This window comes from Lissotriton vulgaris, chromosome 3_1 (assembly GCF_964263255.1).
Source record: "Lissotriton vulgaris chromosome 3_1, aLisVul1.2, whole genome shotgun sequence".
Taxonomy (NCBI): domain Eukaryota; kingdom Metazoa; phylum Chordata; class Amphibia; order Caudata; family Salamandridae; genus Lissotriton; species Lissotriton vulgaris.
The window spans coordinates 29,938,283-29,954,199 of NC_141689.1; the positions used below are offsets into that span (position 1 = coordinate 29,938,283).

Consider the following 15,917-nt stretch of genomic DNA (forward strand, 5'->3'; position numbering starts at 1 on the left):
TTTTTAACCAAGGGTAAATAACTCCGGGTGGAGGTTGCATAACAACTAACCCAATGATTATGCAGTCACTTGAATGAACAGCGGAGAACCAAGATACACTGCTAACTCGATCCAATTCACACGTGCATGAGGGTTTTTTTATCTTGGGACATACACAAACATCACCTGTATACCCAGGTTATGCAGGACAAGTGATCCTTCCCTAAGTGATTTATGAGATTAGATATACAGGAAACGGGACGGATCACAATTTCCTTCTCCCTCCTGATTAGATTTAGTATATGCAGAATATGCCATGTTGGGAAGATCATTGGATTTAGAATGACATTCTAAAGAAAAATACAACTTTACAACCTAGGGGTTGTGATCACTTTGTGCCCGGCCGATTACCTTGCATTCAGATATACTTGATCTCAAATTGTCTGAAATGAATGTATACTCAATGATTAAACCTTGCTTAGAATTCCTGAACGTGGGAGAAAATCTAGATTTTTCTTTTAACTGGCTGGCTCCAGCCTCAGACATAATGTCACATCAGTTCTTTGCCAGACCTCCCGACTTACAATTAGATTCTGAAAACCAAAATAGTTGCAAATTAAAATCACCTGATACTATTAAGCCAACACCTGGATATAGGATTATTATTGCGCTCAGAATATCCTGCAGGATATAAAACTGTGCAGACTTATTTTTATTGGCACTCAGGTACACGTTAAGAATAACTCAACTTAAATCAATGGTAAATGATCTTTACCACAAGGCATTGTAGCCAACCCAAATTAAAGTCTACCACTTCCACAACTAGGTTTAAGTTGGCTGCACTATAACACACCAATCCACATTTTGCATGGCCAAATGTATTGGTTTTTACTGCCGGAATACTATATTCATTAAATCCAGATAAAGGAGTCATTTGTTCTCATCATGTTTCCTGGAATAATAAAAATTCAAATGAATTTAAAATTAATATTGTATCTGGGTCAGACAATAAATTATTCAGTCCTTGGACATTCAAGGAGCATAGACTTATCTCATTTACGGTAATATCAATAGCTCCGGTTATTCAGTTGCTATCTCCACATGGCACCTTTGCCAATGATGCTGGCAGCCAAGACCAGTCCTCCATTCGCACGTTGTTTTCAGGTAGCCACTCGCAAACACGACCCCCTCACTGGGGATTGGTAATAAACAGACCAGAACTGCAAGATTGGTTATTTGATTGACCCGCTGCTCCTCTAAGTGCTGGATTTGGCTTGTTACTTTCAACTATTTTGCAAAATGTATCCACCTTAAGGGCCAATACCTTCAAGATCAGGGGATATTGTACACTGGCCCTGATCTTGACCCTAATTCTGCATTCCATAAAGTGCATAGTTGATCCTAAAATCTTAGTCACTATATCACTCGAAGACCAAGTTGTAATAGTGAACTCTCGAGGAGTGTTGGGCTGTACCTGTCAAAATTGTACCAACACCAAATCAGTGGATTTAATATATGCTAAGTCAGGGATAGTTGAAATGATTTTCAATATTAAACCCCTGTTGAGGCTATCATAGGATCCCTGGGATACATGCAAGGGGTGCATTACTAGTTTGGTGTCCCCATTTCTGCATTCCTGATGGCCACACATGGGGCTTAACAAACCTAAATTACTTTCTTTAGGTAAAGTAGATTTAGGGAATATTTTTTATGGGGATATACTCTGGGCATTTGTAGATTCTAGCATTTCTATGGTACTTAACCAATTCCATGTATCAACAACGTGTTCTTTGGGAAAAAGTCCTGGCACCTGGGGTTTATTTTCCAATTTAATCCCACATTCCTTACTGATATCTAACAAGTCTGATTTTATTATGCCGTTAGGTCTTAGAGCATAAATATTACTACCGTTTGCAGATCCCTGATCATTATCCCTCATTGGTAACAAGAATACTATAGAGGAATCCCCACCTGCTACAACATCGACCTGACGTAAGCATTTCTTAACAGCTGGTTTAAATATAGGATAATAATCTGTGGACTTTGCTGCTGTAGCTGGTAAGGCAACTGTCCTTCTGGCCTTATTCTGCTCTTTCCGCACCCTTTTCCTTGAAGCTTATGCACAGGGGTTTGGCAGTAGATATTGACTTGCCTTTCTTGAATCCATTAGAGACATGACCATCCTCAAAAATGTACAGCTAGACATAGACTGACCTCGGTCTCCCCATCTACCTGCTTTAGCAAACCGGAGTTATCACAACCCACTTTCGCCGCAACTTCTTTTCACAATATACTCTATCACCCCCTCCCTTTGTACAAACCAAGTTTCTATCCAAAACCAGTTTCCCTGCTGTTTTTTTTAACGTCTTTCACAAGAGAACCTAACATTTCTGGGAGATCAGACATTTTATCCAACATATAAGAACATGTACATCTTATAAATTGGTCATTAACCTCAGCCTGGGCCTTAACCACCAATCCTGTCAGGTTTTATAATTTTAAGTCAATACCGGCCACATAGACTGCGAAAGTATTTAACAGATCCACCTAAATTTCAATTTTATTTGAATGGTAGTCAAGTGCACCTTGTTATAACATTCATTGTATTTAGTACACTTTTCAATACACAGATATTTGTTTATATTTTTTATAATGTGACCATCAACATTGGGTAAAATGTCATATTTGTCTGAGAATGAAAGATCTGCAGGGCTCTGAGCACCTTGAAAATTATTTACATTATCCATTTTTACAGGAATTAAGATTGCCTGATAATCCAGTACCTGGTCCAGTACCTGATCATCACCCCATATCCCTGGACCAAATATACTTAACATATTTTTATCATTTGTTATCTCTAAAAGAGGCATTCCTAAACTCCCACTTTTCTTGTCAGCCCTAAACACGGGCATCCCAGGTATCAAAAGGGGACCATGAGACTATGTGGCTGCACATGTCATTGCACCTTATTACACGCTCAGTGAAATTTTCTAGTTTGTGCATTAGATCTTTGCATTTCATCTGAGTACGTTGAAAGCCCTTCCTTTTCATCTTGTTTGAATCTGCAACGTGTAGATGTATTTGCAATACAGAACACAACATGGAACATCATTTAAACTCTGTGGGAAGATCAATGTAGACATCAAGGGCCATATGTATGAAGCAAATTTGCATTCGCAAAGGCCGAAATTTGGCCTTTGCGAATGCGAATTTGCAAAATGGTATGTATAAAGTAAAATCTGGTGCAAAATAATGAATCACAAAATTTCCTATTCCTTATTTTGCAATTGCATTTAAGGAATCGCAAATTTTGCGATTCCTTAAATGCAATGTATGAAGCAAAAAAAAATTGCAAAATGCCCTTAAGGAATCGCAAATTACCACCAACTTCTAGTTGGTGGTAAGTTGGGAATTCCTTGAAAAATGAACATTTCAGCATTTTTCAAAGTGCCATGTGACGCACATACGTGCCCTGAGGGCACGTATGTGCGCCACATGTCGACCCATGCATATTTCAGGGGTGCAACAGGGTGTCCTTTGGACACCCCTGCACCCTAGAAATTATTCTCAATTTGCGATTTTCAATTTGCGAATCGCAAAATTGAGAATACCTTCCCATTCATTCCTATGGGCCTCCTGGCCCATAGAAATGAATGGGAAAGTATTCCTTAATTGCGATTCGCAATTTGCTAATCAGAATTAAGGAATACCAAGAATTTGCTAAAAAAATGCGAATTTGTACATACATACTAATTTGCAATTCTGAAATAGCAATTTCCTAATAATCGCTATTTCCGAATCGCAAATCGGTACCTTCATACATATGGCCCCAAATTGCCTATATATCTAGTGGCATATTTCTTAAAGCATTGCATCGCCCTTGCGCTACGCAATGTGGAGCAAGAGCGATGCAACTTTTATGTAAGATTTGTCAAGCATTGCATGGCTTGATGAATATAGAGTAATGCGATGCAGTGCAAATCACTGTGTTGCATTAGTCTGCCCTAGGGAGGTGTTCCTTAGGTGGGGCATGGGGTTCGCACATATTCAACAGTGGATTTTGGTACATTCCAAGATTTAATATTATCATAACTGGCCGACATTGGAATGAGTCAAAATGGTACGCCTTCCCTGGTGAGGCGTAAGAAGGAGGAATACCTTTATTTCTCATTGTTAATTTCTATGTGTACTGCATTCTGAGAATTGTTTTTGTGCAGGAAGGTGCACCTTCCTTCCCAAAAACAATCCTGCTTACAACACAGGTACTCTTGCACCATGATCTAAAATATCATCTTTGATGACATCCGACAGATCACTAATGACATCACATAATATCTGTGACACTGTTCCACTTGGTTTGTGGACCTAAGTGCAAACAACTTCTGCAACCTACATTAGGTGCACACAGATTTACCTTATTTATTAAGGAGTATCTCTTCAACCCCAAGCTTTGTGAACTATGCTCCATCTAAAAATTAAACTGCACTGGCCCACTTGACTTTAATCTGTAGTTCACTTGAAACTGTAATTGGCATGAATAAAGTGCAAATATTCATAATGGGTTCTCTTCTCACTCAATTTATTTTTATTCACCCAAAATCAATAAATAGAAGCTCTAAAAAATGTGGAATACTAGTGTGCCAGAATGTATCTCACTCATTAACAAATGTAATTTTCAACAGGCATTAAATAATTGATAACTCATAAGTATACACACAATAATGCTATCATACTTTAACTCTCACCCATATCAAATATATGTTATCTTATTTTTAGGTAAATGAATTCCTTCAGAAGATTCATTTCAAGACACCGGCTGGAGCTGAGTTTGGTTTTAATGACAATGGGGAAGTGCCAGCTGTTTTTGATGTTATGTCTTGGGATTTCTTTCCTAATGGAACCATCTCAAGAGTCCAAGTTGGAACTTTTGATCAATCAGCTCCACCAGGACATCAGCTTTCCATAAATGAGAGCACCCTCATCTGGCAATTCAATGGGTCACAAAATGGATCTGTCATTGCAAATCTGCCTCAGGTATCCCTTCTAAGCTATGCCCTGCGTACACTTTAATACAGTGAGGATGTTTGACTAAATCTATCTTCAGTTGTTGTAATTACAAAAGAAGAATAACTTATGGGTTTCTTTATATGAGTCAGTTATTTAAATGTATAAATCTTTACATAATCTCTGAAGTCTGTTATTCCATTTGCATCCATAGACTCTGAAGTCACAGGAATATATGGAAATAATTGATGACCATGTTTTTGTGTATGCTTTGCTCATGGATGTACTTCACCACATTATCTCTATAGATGTCACGTTACTGAACAATTCATAGTGAAATTAACAAAAAATATATTTTTCCCTTATTTATTTTTTCCTCAGGCATAATATTTTCCTTCTTACCAGACATTAGAGATTCATTTAAATGAGCATTCTCCCAAATTAGAGATGCCTCACATGTGAGTCATGTGCATGGTCAAAAAGTTTTATGATATTTTGGCTTGAAGATGACTGTTTTGGCACGTGAAGATTACTTACTAGCCATGGGCGGAATTCGGTGAGTTGTGCAAAGTCGCAAAAGACGTCTGCTGCACTAAGTGGAGTTCCACTCGCGGACGAAGTTTGCCAGCACACGTGTTCGCATTGCAATGGGAACACAGTGTGCGTTCTCCTATTCCATATTACATGCAAACAACATCACGCAGTTCTCAAGTGCGTACTTGTATTCCAAATGTTGGACGAATTAGCCCACACAATTCGCATTGGCGTGGCCATCTTGATTGTCTGCTCTCAGTATGGTACTGGGCATAAAATGTAATCTCTATTTTATCTGTCTAAACTTCCCCCCTTTAAAACTATTCTACCCCTCTTTTTTATCTAATTACTCCTGATGCATTGAGTACTGCCACCAACTGGCATCCGATTCATTTAGAAGAGATTTGGAGGCGGATGTTGGGGGCCTGCATAACTGTCCCCAGCTTCAGGCAGGGGAACTTGCACCCATTTGTGTCCTGGGAAGACTGTCCGATCCTCTGCACCTTGGTTTATGACTACCCTTAAAGAAAGTAAGAGGATCTGCAAACACCTAGAAAGGATCGGGCGGAAGCACTTTGACCCGAATGATGAAAAATGATTTATAAACAGGCACTGAAGGCTCACTGCAAACAAGTTCTTGTGGAGACAATTTTTTTCTCCTTTAAAATTGAACTTGAAACGAACACAAACAAGGACATTTTTAGAATAGTTAGTGAACTTTCCTCCCCTGCAGTGGCAGCCAAGTCATTCATCCCTTCTCAGGCATGGACTGACCGTATGGCCTCCTCTTTTCATGCCAAGATCAAAAATATAGAGGAGAACTTCCTGACAACATCTCCGGGACTCAGAGACAGTTGTGAGTTTGACTCCTCCTTAACTCAAGTCAGAGAACCGTCTCTGGAACAGTTCCCATTGGTCTCCATGGACAAATCCTTAGAAATCATGAAAGGCCTAAAATCCGGCTCTCCCCCTGATCCATGCCCTACTACCATTCTGGCATCAATAGCGGATATTATTAATACAGCGGTAAATCGGATCCTTAATCTCTCTCTGCAGGTGGGGCAGGTCCCCGATAGATAGAAGAGGGCAAAAATTCTTACCTTATTAAAAAAACGACATTGGACCCAGAGCTAGCCTCTAACTACAGGCCGATACCTCTGCTTCCTTTCTTTTCTAGGGCCCTGGAAAAACTTGTGAATCATGCCATCACCTCATTTGTAAAAACTAATTCAATACTCCACCAGAGTCAGTTTGGATTCAGGGCAAATTTCAGCACTGAGACGGAGCTGCAGGAAGTGTGGAAGGCCATAAAGGACATTTCGGAAAAGGACGGCAAGGCCGTGCTGATACTATTGGACTTATCTGCGGCCTTTGATACCGTTCCCCATGACTGACTCCTAGTAAGACTTCAGGAGTGCGGTTTTTGGGGTACGGTACTCAACTGGTTTGCCTCCTTTCTAAAGGATCGCCAGCAAGCAGTTTGGTCCCTGCCTTTTGCTGCCCCACCTTCCCTTTGGAGGTGGGAGTTCCTCAGGGCTCCCACCCTTTTCTCATTTATATATGTCACCCTTAGCTACTCTGGCAGAGGGGCTTGGAGCTAAAATGGTATCATATGTGAACGATACGCAGCTGCTCTTTACCTGCGACAAAGATACAGATTTTAAAGGAGACATAATTAACTCCTGCTTAACAGAAGGGCTCTCCTTGCTCCAGTATAATCAGCTTAAATGTAATCCAGAAAAGTTGGAGATCATCTTCTTTGGCCACCCCCAGCAACTTTTGGCATAACTGATGGCCAGCTGATATGTCTCCCCCTACAACTTCCGTGAAGCTGGATGAGAATCTCTCCATGCAGGTACAGATTCAGGCAGTGGTTGAATCCTTCTTTGGCGTGTTGAAAATGCTAAAGCAGTTTCTGCCTCTCCTGCATGTAAGGCATACGAAAACGGTGGTTCAAGCACTAGTAGGCTCCAGGTTGGACTACATAAATGTACTGTACCTAGGGTTGCCAGAGGATATATTAGCAGGGCTGCAGGTGGCTCAGAATGCATGAGCCAGTGCAATACTCATGCTTGGCCCAAGTGCACGGATGTCCACACAGTTGAAATCCCTACACTGGCTCCCAGTCCACAAGAGGATCCAATTTAAGGCCATGGGCCTGGCTTTTAAGCTCTCCACGGCATAGGTGCCGGGTACATCAAGTAGAGAGTCCAGTTCTACTGCCCTCAACGTACATTAAGGTCCTCAACACTTCAGTTGGCATGCATCCCCAGATACCTTCAAGCGTGGATAGGGGGACATTCCTGTCAGGTACAAGCGGCTCAATTATGGCACAGTCTGCCACTGGAACTGAGACTAATGCAAGACCTTCTTGCATTTAGGAAGTCTTTGAAAACTTGGTTATTCCAGCAATAACAATCAACCTGGACTGTCATAGCACACAGCTAATGTTGTTATCACACCTCAGCGCCGGGAGACTCAATTGAGTAGCTGCGTACTTTACAAAAGCCACTCAACACAACATAACATTTTAATTTTTTATATTAGTGTGTATCTTTATGTTTGTGTATTTTATGTTTTTGGGATTTTGTTTGTGTTTTTTGTGACATTTTGTTAATTTTCCCTTTCTTGCTGATCTTTCTTCTTTGCTTTCCTTTTCTTTTTATTCAACCCCACCCAGTGCAATAGCAGAGGCAGGGTGGCTGTGTTGGGGGCTGCACCGCCTCACCGGTGTGCAACCCCGTGTGATCTTTGGTGAGGATGACGTGGCAACACTGTTTTTTGTGCAGTGCCACCTCCACTCATGCTGGCAGGCCCAGTTGCACTCTTGCACAGAGCATCGGCGATGATGGGGGAGTGTGCGCCGGTGCATGTGGTGCATCAGCCAGGTTAGGCGCAGTATCCAGCAGCTGACGCACTGCTGGATGGCTATTTTTGACAGTGACAGGAACTGCTCGATCTGCTAAGATTCAAGATTCTAGGGCTCTGTGTGTATTTACAAATATTTTCTCTGTTTGTGTTCTACAATAGAAAAAAAAATCGAAATAGCATGCTGCTTACACTCAGAAGTAACTTACGCTTAGGTTACGTTGCAACATTATTGCATGATCTAGTGTCTTGTTTCTGCTAGGCAGGTGCTCAGCGGTACCTAATTGTACTTATCACTGACGCTTGCTTTGGCTAATTAAGTAAGAAGCCTTGCAGAATGTTCCCCTGCCAATATAGTGAATCAGTGATACCGGAATTTCACTTTTTGCGATGTTCTGGTGGCATTAACCTATTTGTTGCAAGGCCTTTTCCCTCCCTGTGCTAAGACTTTTTTTGACTGTTTGGTGTAGTTCGCCCTTAGGCCTCTGTAACATTTTGACCACATAATTATCCACACCAAATTTGCATCTTTTTCTTCCAACATCATGGGGATTTAAGAGGTACCAAGGGTTTGTTGATTGACCTGGAGAGGACCCAGATATATGCCAAAATAAACTAAATCAGAAAAAAATATGAATGGGAAAAAAGTGCTGCAGTTGAAATCTTCAGGTATTTTCCCTGCAAATGGTATCAACAATGGATTTATGGTGATTAAATCACCATCCATCCTGCTTTCAGGGACTGAAAGACATTTGTCAGAAAAGCTAAATATTTTACACAGTTTTGGCATGTTACTAAGTCATAGACTATTTTTGCTATTTTCTGTGCTTTCAACCTCCTTCCATATAATGGTAAACATGGGTATAACAGCAATAATGGATCCTGGAAAGCTATACATTTCTAAACAGTGGGCAAGATTCTGCATTCAGCAAGGGGTCATTTGTGTAGATCCTTCAAGGTTTTCCTATAGAAACTAACTGTTGAAAATAGAAAAAATGAGTTGAAAGAAACAGCAATTTGTGCTAATGTTTTCGCCTGTAACTTCTTCTAAGTAGCTCAGATTTTTAAAAGCACTATTAAGTTACATCTAAAGGCCTCTTCTGGTTGTGGGGATATATAGGACTTGTAGGTTCACCAAGAACCTGAGGAACCCAGAGCCAATAACTGTGCAGCATCTTGCAATGGTTTTTCATTGCGAACCGGGTATAAACCAATTCATTTGGGAAAATATAAATAGTGAAAGATCAGTATAAAATACACCTATGTATTTCTGAAATAGGAACAAAAAATAGAGTTTAGAAACAGTAGCTGTTTGCGCTTCTCCAAAATTGTGGGTACCCATACTAGCATGTGAATGATAGGATAATTTTCAAAGTGACTTCTTTTTAACACATTGTATTACATTTGGAAGGTAGAAATGAATGCAGCAAAAGTCAAAAGGTATTAACAGTTGCTCTACAATTATGTGTTGCCCTATGTGTCCTGATACAAATGCTACCTCACCTGTGTGGGTAGGTCTAGTGCCCGCAAATGGACACGGCCCGAAATGCAACGTGGACATACCCCACTTTTAGAGTGAAAACTGACCCTTTTTTCCACAATGTCTTACATTTGGAATACAGAAATTCATCAAAAGTCAAAAGGTAATAACAAATGCTCTACTATTCTGTGTACCCCTATGTCTCCTAATAAAAATGGATCCGCACTTGTGTGGGTAGGTCTAGTGACCGGGAAAGGACACAGCCCAAAACGCATTGTGAATACACCACATTTTTACAGTGAAAACTGACTCTTTTCTTGCAAAGTTCCTAGCTGTGAATTTTTAATCCTAGCTCTGCCGGTACCTAGGGAAACCTAGCAAACCTATACATTTTTTTTTTTATAACATTTTTATTTTGTAGTATGCAAGGTGAAAATAGAAAAGGGGAGGGGAACAGAGCAAGGGGATCAAGAAAGAGAAAGGAAAGAAGAACAGGCGACATTCCGCCACAGATCCCCACACAGGGGGTGCCAAAAAAAGGAACATGTTCGCAAAGGGAGGGGCAATAGAGCATCAAAATCCACAGCAAAGATGGCGGTAGCCAGGTAGAGCAGCGGAAGCGCGGACATGAAGGCCCGTCCGCCGCAGTGTCCAAACCGTGCCTGGAACTCCAACAGTGGATGTATTGTCCCCAGCCGGGAAGAGCAGCCCAAGCCCCATCTGAGACATAGCGTCCATTCCGAGGGCACAGCAAGTCGCAACAGGAGAGAGAAAAAAAGAAAAAACTTCCCCAACTACCCCCCCTACCCTCCGTCCCTCCCCAACACCCATCTCCCACCCAGTGGTGGCGACCAGCATTCACACAATCCACAACAGTCACATCCGTAATCAAATTTGGAAAAGATGAAGTGCCTGCAGCGCTGATGGACAAACCGCCGAAGGCAGGCCTCGGGACAAAAACCTCACCAGGGGGCCCCAATTGCACATAAAGTTTTTAAAATTCCCTAGGAAGATGTCTGAGAGACGCTCCAAACTCAACAAACGCCACAGCCGGGCATGCCACAAGGAGACAGCGGGGGCAGGCGGGCTTTTCCAAGAGGTTGCCAAAGTCAACTTAGCTGCCCCCAAACATAACCACATAATGCGCTTATCCGCCCTAGTCTGGTGTTCAAGCAATGGGTCCCTAAGGCCTAGTAAAACAAAATCCATGGAATCGGGGAGCAGGTAACCCAGAATATCTTTAATGTGGGAGAGAATCTCGGTCCAGAACGGCCGGATGGTGGGACAGTCCCACCATATATGGCTAAAGTCCCCCAACATCCCATAGCCTCGCCAACACCTATCCGAAGCCGTTGGAAATATGCGGTGTAGTTTAGATGGATATAAATACCAGTCGAAGAGCAGCTTCATATGGGCCTCCCTGAGGTCGGTAGAGTGGTTATGTGCCGTCACGTCCCGCCATAAGCTCCTCCACTCGCTGTCGGAAATGTCCCTCCCCAGTGTGGTCTCCCAGTGATCTTGATATCGCGGCCGTGGAGACATAGTAGTGTCTAGCAGCAGCCCATATAGAAAAGAGATCGCTCCCTTCATGGTGGATGTGCGAAGGAGGAAAGATTCGAATTTCGTCAAGGGTCTGGTAGCGGCATCTACTACACCAGGTGACGTCGCCCAGTGCAGGAGTTGTAGATGTCTAAAGCGCTCCGTTGGCAGAACACCATAATCCCTCATACAGTTGTGGAAAGTGAGGGGTTCAGTGCCATGGAACAGGTGGGTGAGGGCTCTACAGCCACCCTCCCTCCAAGTCTCAAAAGGACCCTCCGTCAACGCTGGGGGAAAGGCCGGATTAAAATGGATCGGGGTGAACGGGGACGGGAATGTGGTCCACCGGTCATCGCTACTCACCGTGTCCCAAACCTTCAACACCGTGCCGGTGGGAGTGCTAATGTACGCGTTTCTGGGCAGGTCCACCTTAGGCTTCCAGGCCAGGTCCCAGATGGAACGACCCGCAACACTCCGATCCATGTGGAGCCAGTGCTTCTCCGAAAGCTGTTGGGACCACTCCACGAGGACTCTCAATTGGGCAGCCGTGTAATACAAATGCATGTCCGGAAAGCCCACTCCTCCCTCCGATCGCGGGCGCCGGAGAACCGTAAACGGAAGCCGCGCCCGGCCGCCTTGCCAGACATACTTCAGCATCACGGTCTTCAGCCGACGAAAGTAGTCCAGCCCTATCGGGATAGGCAAGGCTTGAAAAAGGTAAAGGAGCTTGGGCAGAAGAACCATCTTGAGTGCATGAACCCTACCCAGCCATGAGATAAATTTGGGCTTCCACCGGTCCAGTTCTGCCCGAATCGATGCCAACATCGGGGGAAAGTTAGCCTGAAATAAGGCACCTATGGTGGAAGTCAGGCGCACTCCCAGGTAGAGCAAGGACGATGACGTCCACGAGAGCGGAGTAAGCGGCCGGATCTGTTGCACCTCCCCCGGTGGCAAGGTCAGATTTAAGATGTAGGACTTGTCAAAGTTAACCTTAAATCCCGCCACCGCTTCATATTCAGAGAGTACCGAGTGGACATGGGGTAGCGACAACGCCGGGTCTCGAAGGGACAACAGGACATCGTCAGCAAAGAGCGAGATCTTATGCTGCTCGCCCGTAAAGGGGAGCCCTAGAATCCGCTCACTCTCCCGGATCGCCAATGCCAACGGCTCTATGCTAAGGGCAAAAAGGAGGGGCGAGAGGGGACAGCCCTGGCGCGTCCCTCGGGAATGGCAAAAGCTCCCGGACCTATGGCCGTTAACCAACACTCGGGAGGTAGGGCTATTGTAATTGGCCTCAATCATCCTTATGAAATGGGGCGAGAACCCGAAGGCCACCAGCGTCCGGTGCAGGAACCCCCAATCAACGCGGTCGAAGGCCTTCTCCGCGTCAAGCCCTACCAACACTGCTGGTATGTGGAACCGTTCCGCCTTTTCAATGAGATGGACGACGCGCCGCAGATTATCATGGGTCTGCCTACCCTTAATGAACCCAGACTGATCAGGATGGATCAGGGCAGGCATCAGGTCTTGCAGCCTGCCCGCCAGGATGGAGGAGTACAGTTTAGCGTCCAGGTTGAGGATCGCTATCGGACGGTAAGATGTACAAGAGGTAGGGTCCTTACCCGGTTTGGGGATAATAGTAATCAACGCTTCGGCCATGGAGTCCGTGGTTCTACCATCAGTCGCCATCGCGTTGAAGAGGGAGACTAAGTAGTCGCAAATGTCGGGTGCGAACGTCTTATAGAAGAGGGCCGTATAGCCGTCAGGCCCAGGGGCCTTATGCAGCTTCAAGGCCTTGATAGCATCCAAAACTTCTTCCTGAGTGATGGGGGAGGACAACAAGTCATTCCATTCTCCGGAGACTTTCGGGATAGGCAGACCCTCCAGAAACTCGGATTGAGCCTCCGGGTCGAGAGCGTCGCTCGAGTAGAGCGCTGCATAGAAGCGACCAAATATGGCCGCCTTGTCCGCGTCTTTGTGCTGAATAGAGCCCGCGTGGTCCCGCACGCCCCCTATATAATCCCTTTCGCGTTTGTCACGAAGTTGCCGAGCGAGGTGGCGCCCAATCTTATTGCCTTGAGAGTAGGAGGCACGCCGAAGGCGCAGAAGAGTGAATTCAGCCCTGTTGTTATAATGGGCCTTCAGTTTCCCTCGCACCGCCGTCAGGGGGCGCAGGGTCACCCTGAAGGGGTTCGCCTTGTGGGCCTGTTCTAAGGCGGCAAGTTCCGTTTCCAGAGCTTCCCTCTCTTCCCGCCGCAATTTATTCAGGCTCGCGTTGAGAGCGAGGCACGTGTCCCGCAAGGAGGCCTTGCATGCGTCCCACGTGTTATACACCGACGTGTCAGAAGGAGGATTGAGGAGAAAGAAATCACCAATAGCCTTGCGTAATGCCTTACAGGACACCTCATCCCTCACCAGAGCAGCCGAGAAGTACCATTTTCGCCAACCATCTCCCCCCGTGGCCCAATGCAGTCCCAGAACCACCAGGCTATGATCCGATAAGGAGAGCGGAAAGATATCAGTCAGTTGTAAATCCCCCCTGAGAGCCTGGCTAACCAAAATGCAGTCTATGCGGTAATATGAATGATGAACGTGAAAGAAGAAAGTGTAGTCCCTGGCCTGTGCATGGACAAAGCGCCAACTGTCTACTAGCCCCACTTCACTCAATTGACGCTGTGTTTCCTCCGAGAAGACGCCAGTGTCCGCCCTGTGCGCCCCAGAACTATCCAAGTCCCTGTCCCACACCATGTTGAAGTCTCCCAGCAGAATCAGGTGCCCATACACAAAGTCCCCCATCTTATCTAACAAACCCTGCAGAAAGCCATTCTGACCTGTATTCGGAGCATACACTACAACAAAAGTACACAGGCGACCATACAGCGTCCCTTTCACCATCAGCCAGCGACCCTCCTTATCAACACTCACCCCCAGGGGCTGAAAGTGGAGGGAAGCCCGGAAGAGGAGGGCCACCCCTCTATGCTTCGTGGGCGCGGACGCCCTGTAGATAAGGGGGAACTGCTTATGGCGAAGTCTAATTTCGTCCCTCCTAGCCAGGTGGGTTTCCTGAAGAGCGACCACATCCAGGTGATGGTCCGAAATGTACTTCCAAAGTTTCTGCCGCTTCTGTGGGGAATTGAGGCCCTTCACGTTCCAGGTGCCTATGCTAACAGGCATAATGGGGAACTAAAACTCCACGCCATGTATACGTCCAGACATCCACGCTCCACCTCCATACCCCCGACACACACCGGGTCCCGATCCCATCGGGGACATCCACTCATAGGGAACCAAGGAAAAGACCCGAGCCACAACCACACTGAGGGGACCATACACATTCTCCCCAAGCCTCCCAGGATGGTCCTTCTTCCAGAAAATGCAAGAGCCGAGGAAGCACCATCATAGAGCAAAAGAAAAAACGCAAGGGTGAATAGCATTGAAGTCACCAACATCATGCATCCAACACACACGGTCGCCACCACACCCCCCTTACCCCCAACCCCAACCCCAACTTCCCTGCCGCTGTACCCACACTCAGAGCACCAACTGACCCACCCCCCTGCAACAACCCAAAAACCAAAAAAACAGAGCACAAGGCCCGCAACCTGAATCGAACGTTCAGCAGTTCCAATGGGCCACAGGTCACACGGTCCACATCAGACTGGAATCAGGGTGGGGGCACCAGTTCGGGGGCCCCCAGGGCCAAGGCCCGGGGTGTCTTCTCCAAAAGTACCATAATACCCCAGGGCCGTGGGGACAGAGGCCCTCCTGCGCCCGACTATCAAGGAAGTCAGGGATCATGCCGCTCCAGAGCTCTGCTGAGTGTCCGCAAGGGTGGCCGAGGCCACCGACGCCACCGCCGACCCCCTCTCCTGCAGGCTGATAGAGTGGTCCGGACGCATTCGATCCGGAGAAGTGCCAACCCGGTGCCAAGATGAAGAGCGACGCCGTCGCTGTGATGGTGAAGACTGTGCCGCCTGAGATGATGGGTCCTCCTCTAGCCCCAGCAGCTCCCTCGCGGCCTTCAGGGAGCGGATCTGCGCCAACCTGTTCTGCCATCTAAATATAATCCGGAAGGGGTGACCCCAGGAGTAGGAGATGCCACGCTCCCTCAGAAAAGTAGTCACTGGCCGGAATTCTCTCCGTTTTTGAAGCGTGGACGCCGCCAGGTCCTGGAACAGCTGCGGCCGATGGTCACAAAAGTGCAGGGTGGTGATGGCCCTGGCCTTCCGGAGGAGACGTTCCTTCGTTTGGAAGTCATGGACACACGCGAGGATGTCCGGGGGGGCCACCCCGCCTGGGCAGGCCGACTCTCTGCACCCTATCCCACTTGATCTCCTGAACGTCCTCCTCATCCAGTACTTGTAGGAAGATGGCCTGCACATATTCTCTCAAGTCTCCAGCCTCCCCGTCCCAAGGGACCGCTCTGATACGGATGTTGTTTCTCCTGGAGCGGTTTTCCAGGTCCTCGGCGTATGCTTGCAGGTTCAGGTTCTGGTCAGTAAGGCGAAGAACA

The 15,917-nt window shown here is 45.8% G+C and overlaps 1 protein-coding gene across 1 annotated transcript in view; it reads left to right on the forward strand.

The window, feature by feature from the left end:
• Positions 1-15,917, forward strand: part of LOC147725860 (vomeronasal type-2 receptor 26-like) — a 299,837-nt gene that overhangs the window by 245,524 nt on the left and 38,396 nt on the right. The window contains exon 4 of the mRNA XM_086962808.1: positions 4,756-4,992. Within this exon, the coding sequence (XP_086818934.1) occupies positions 4,756-4,992 (237 nt within the window). The remainder of the gene's footprint in view (positions 1-4,755; positions 4,993-15,917) is intronic.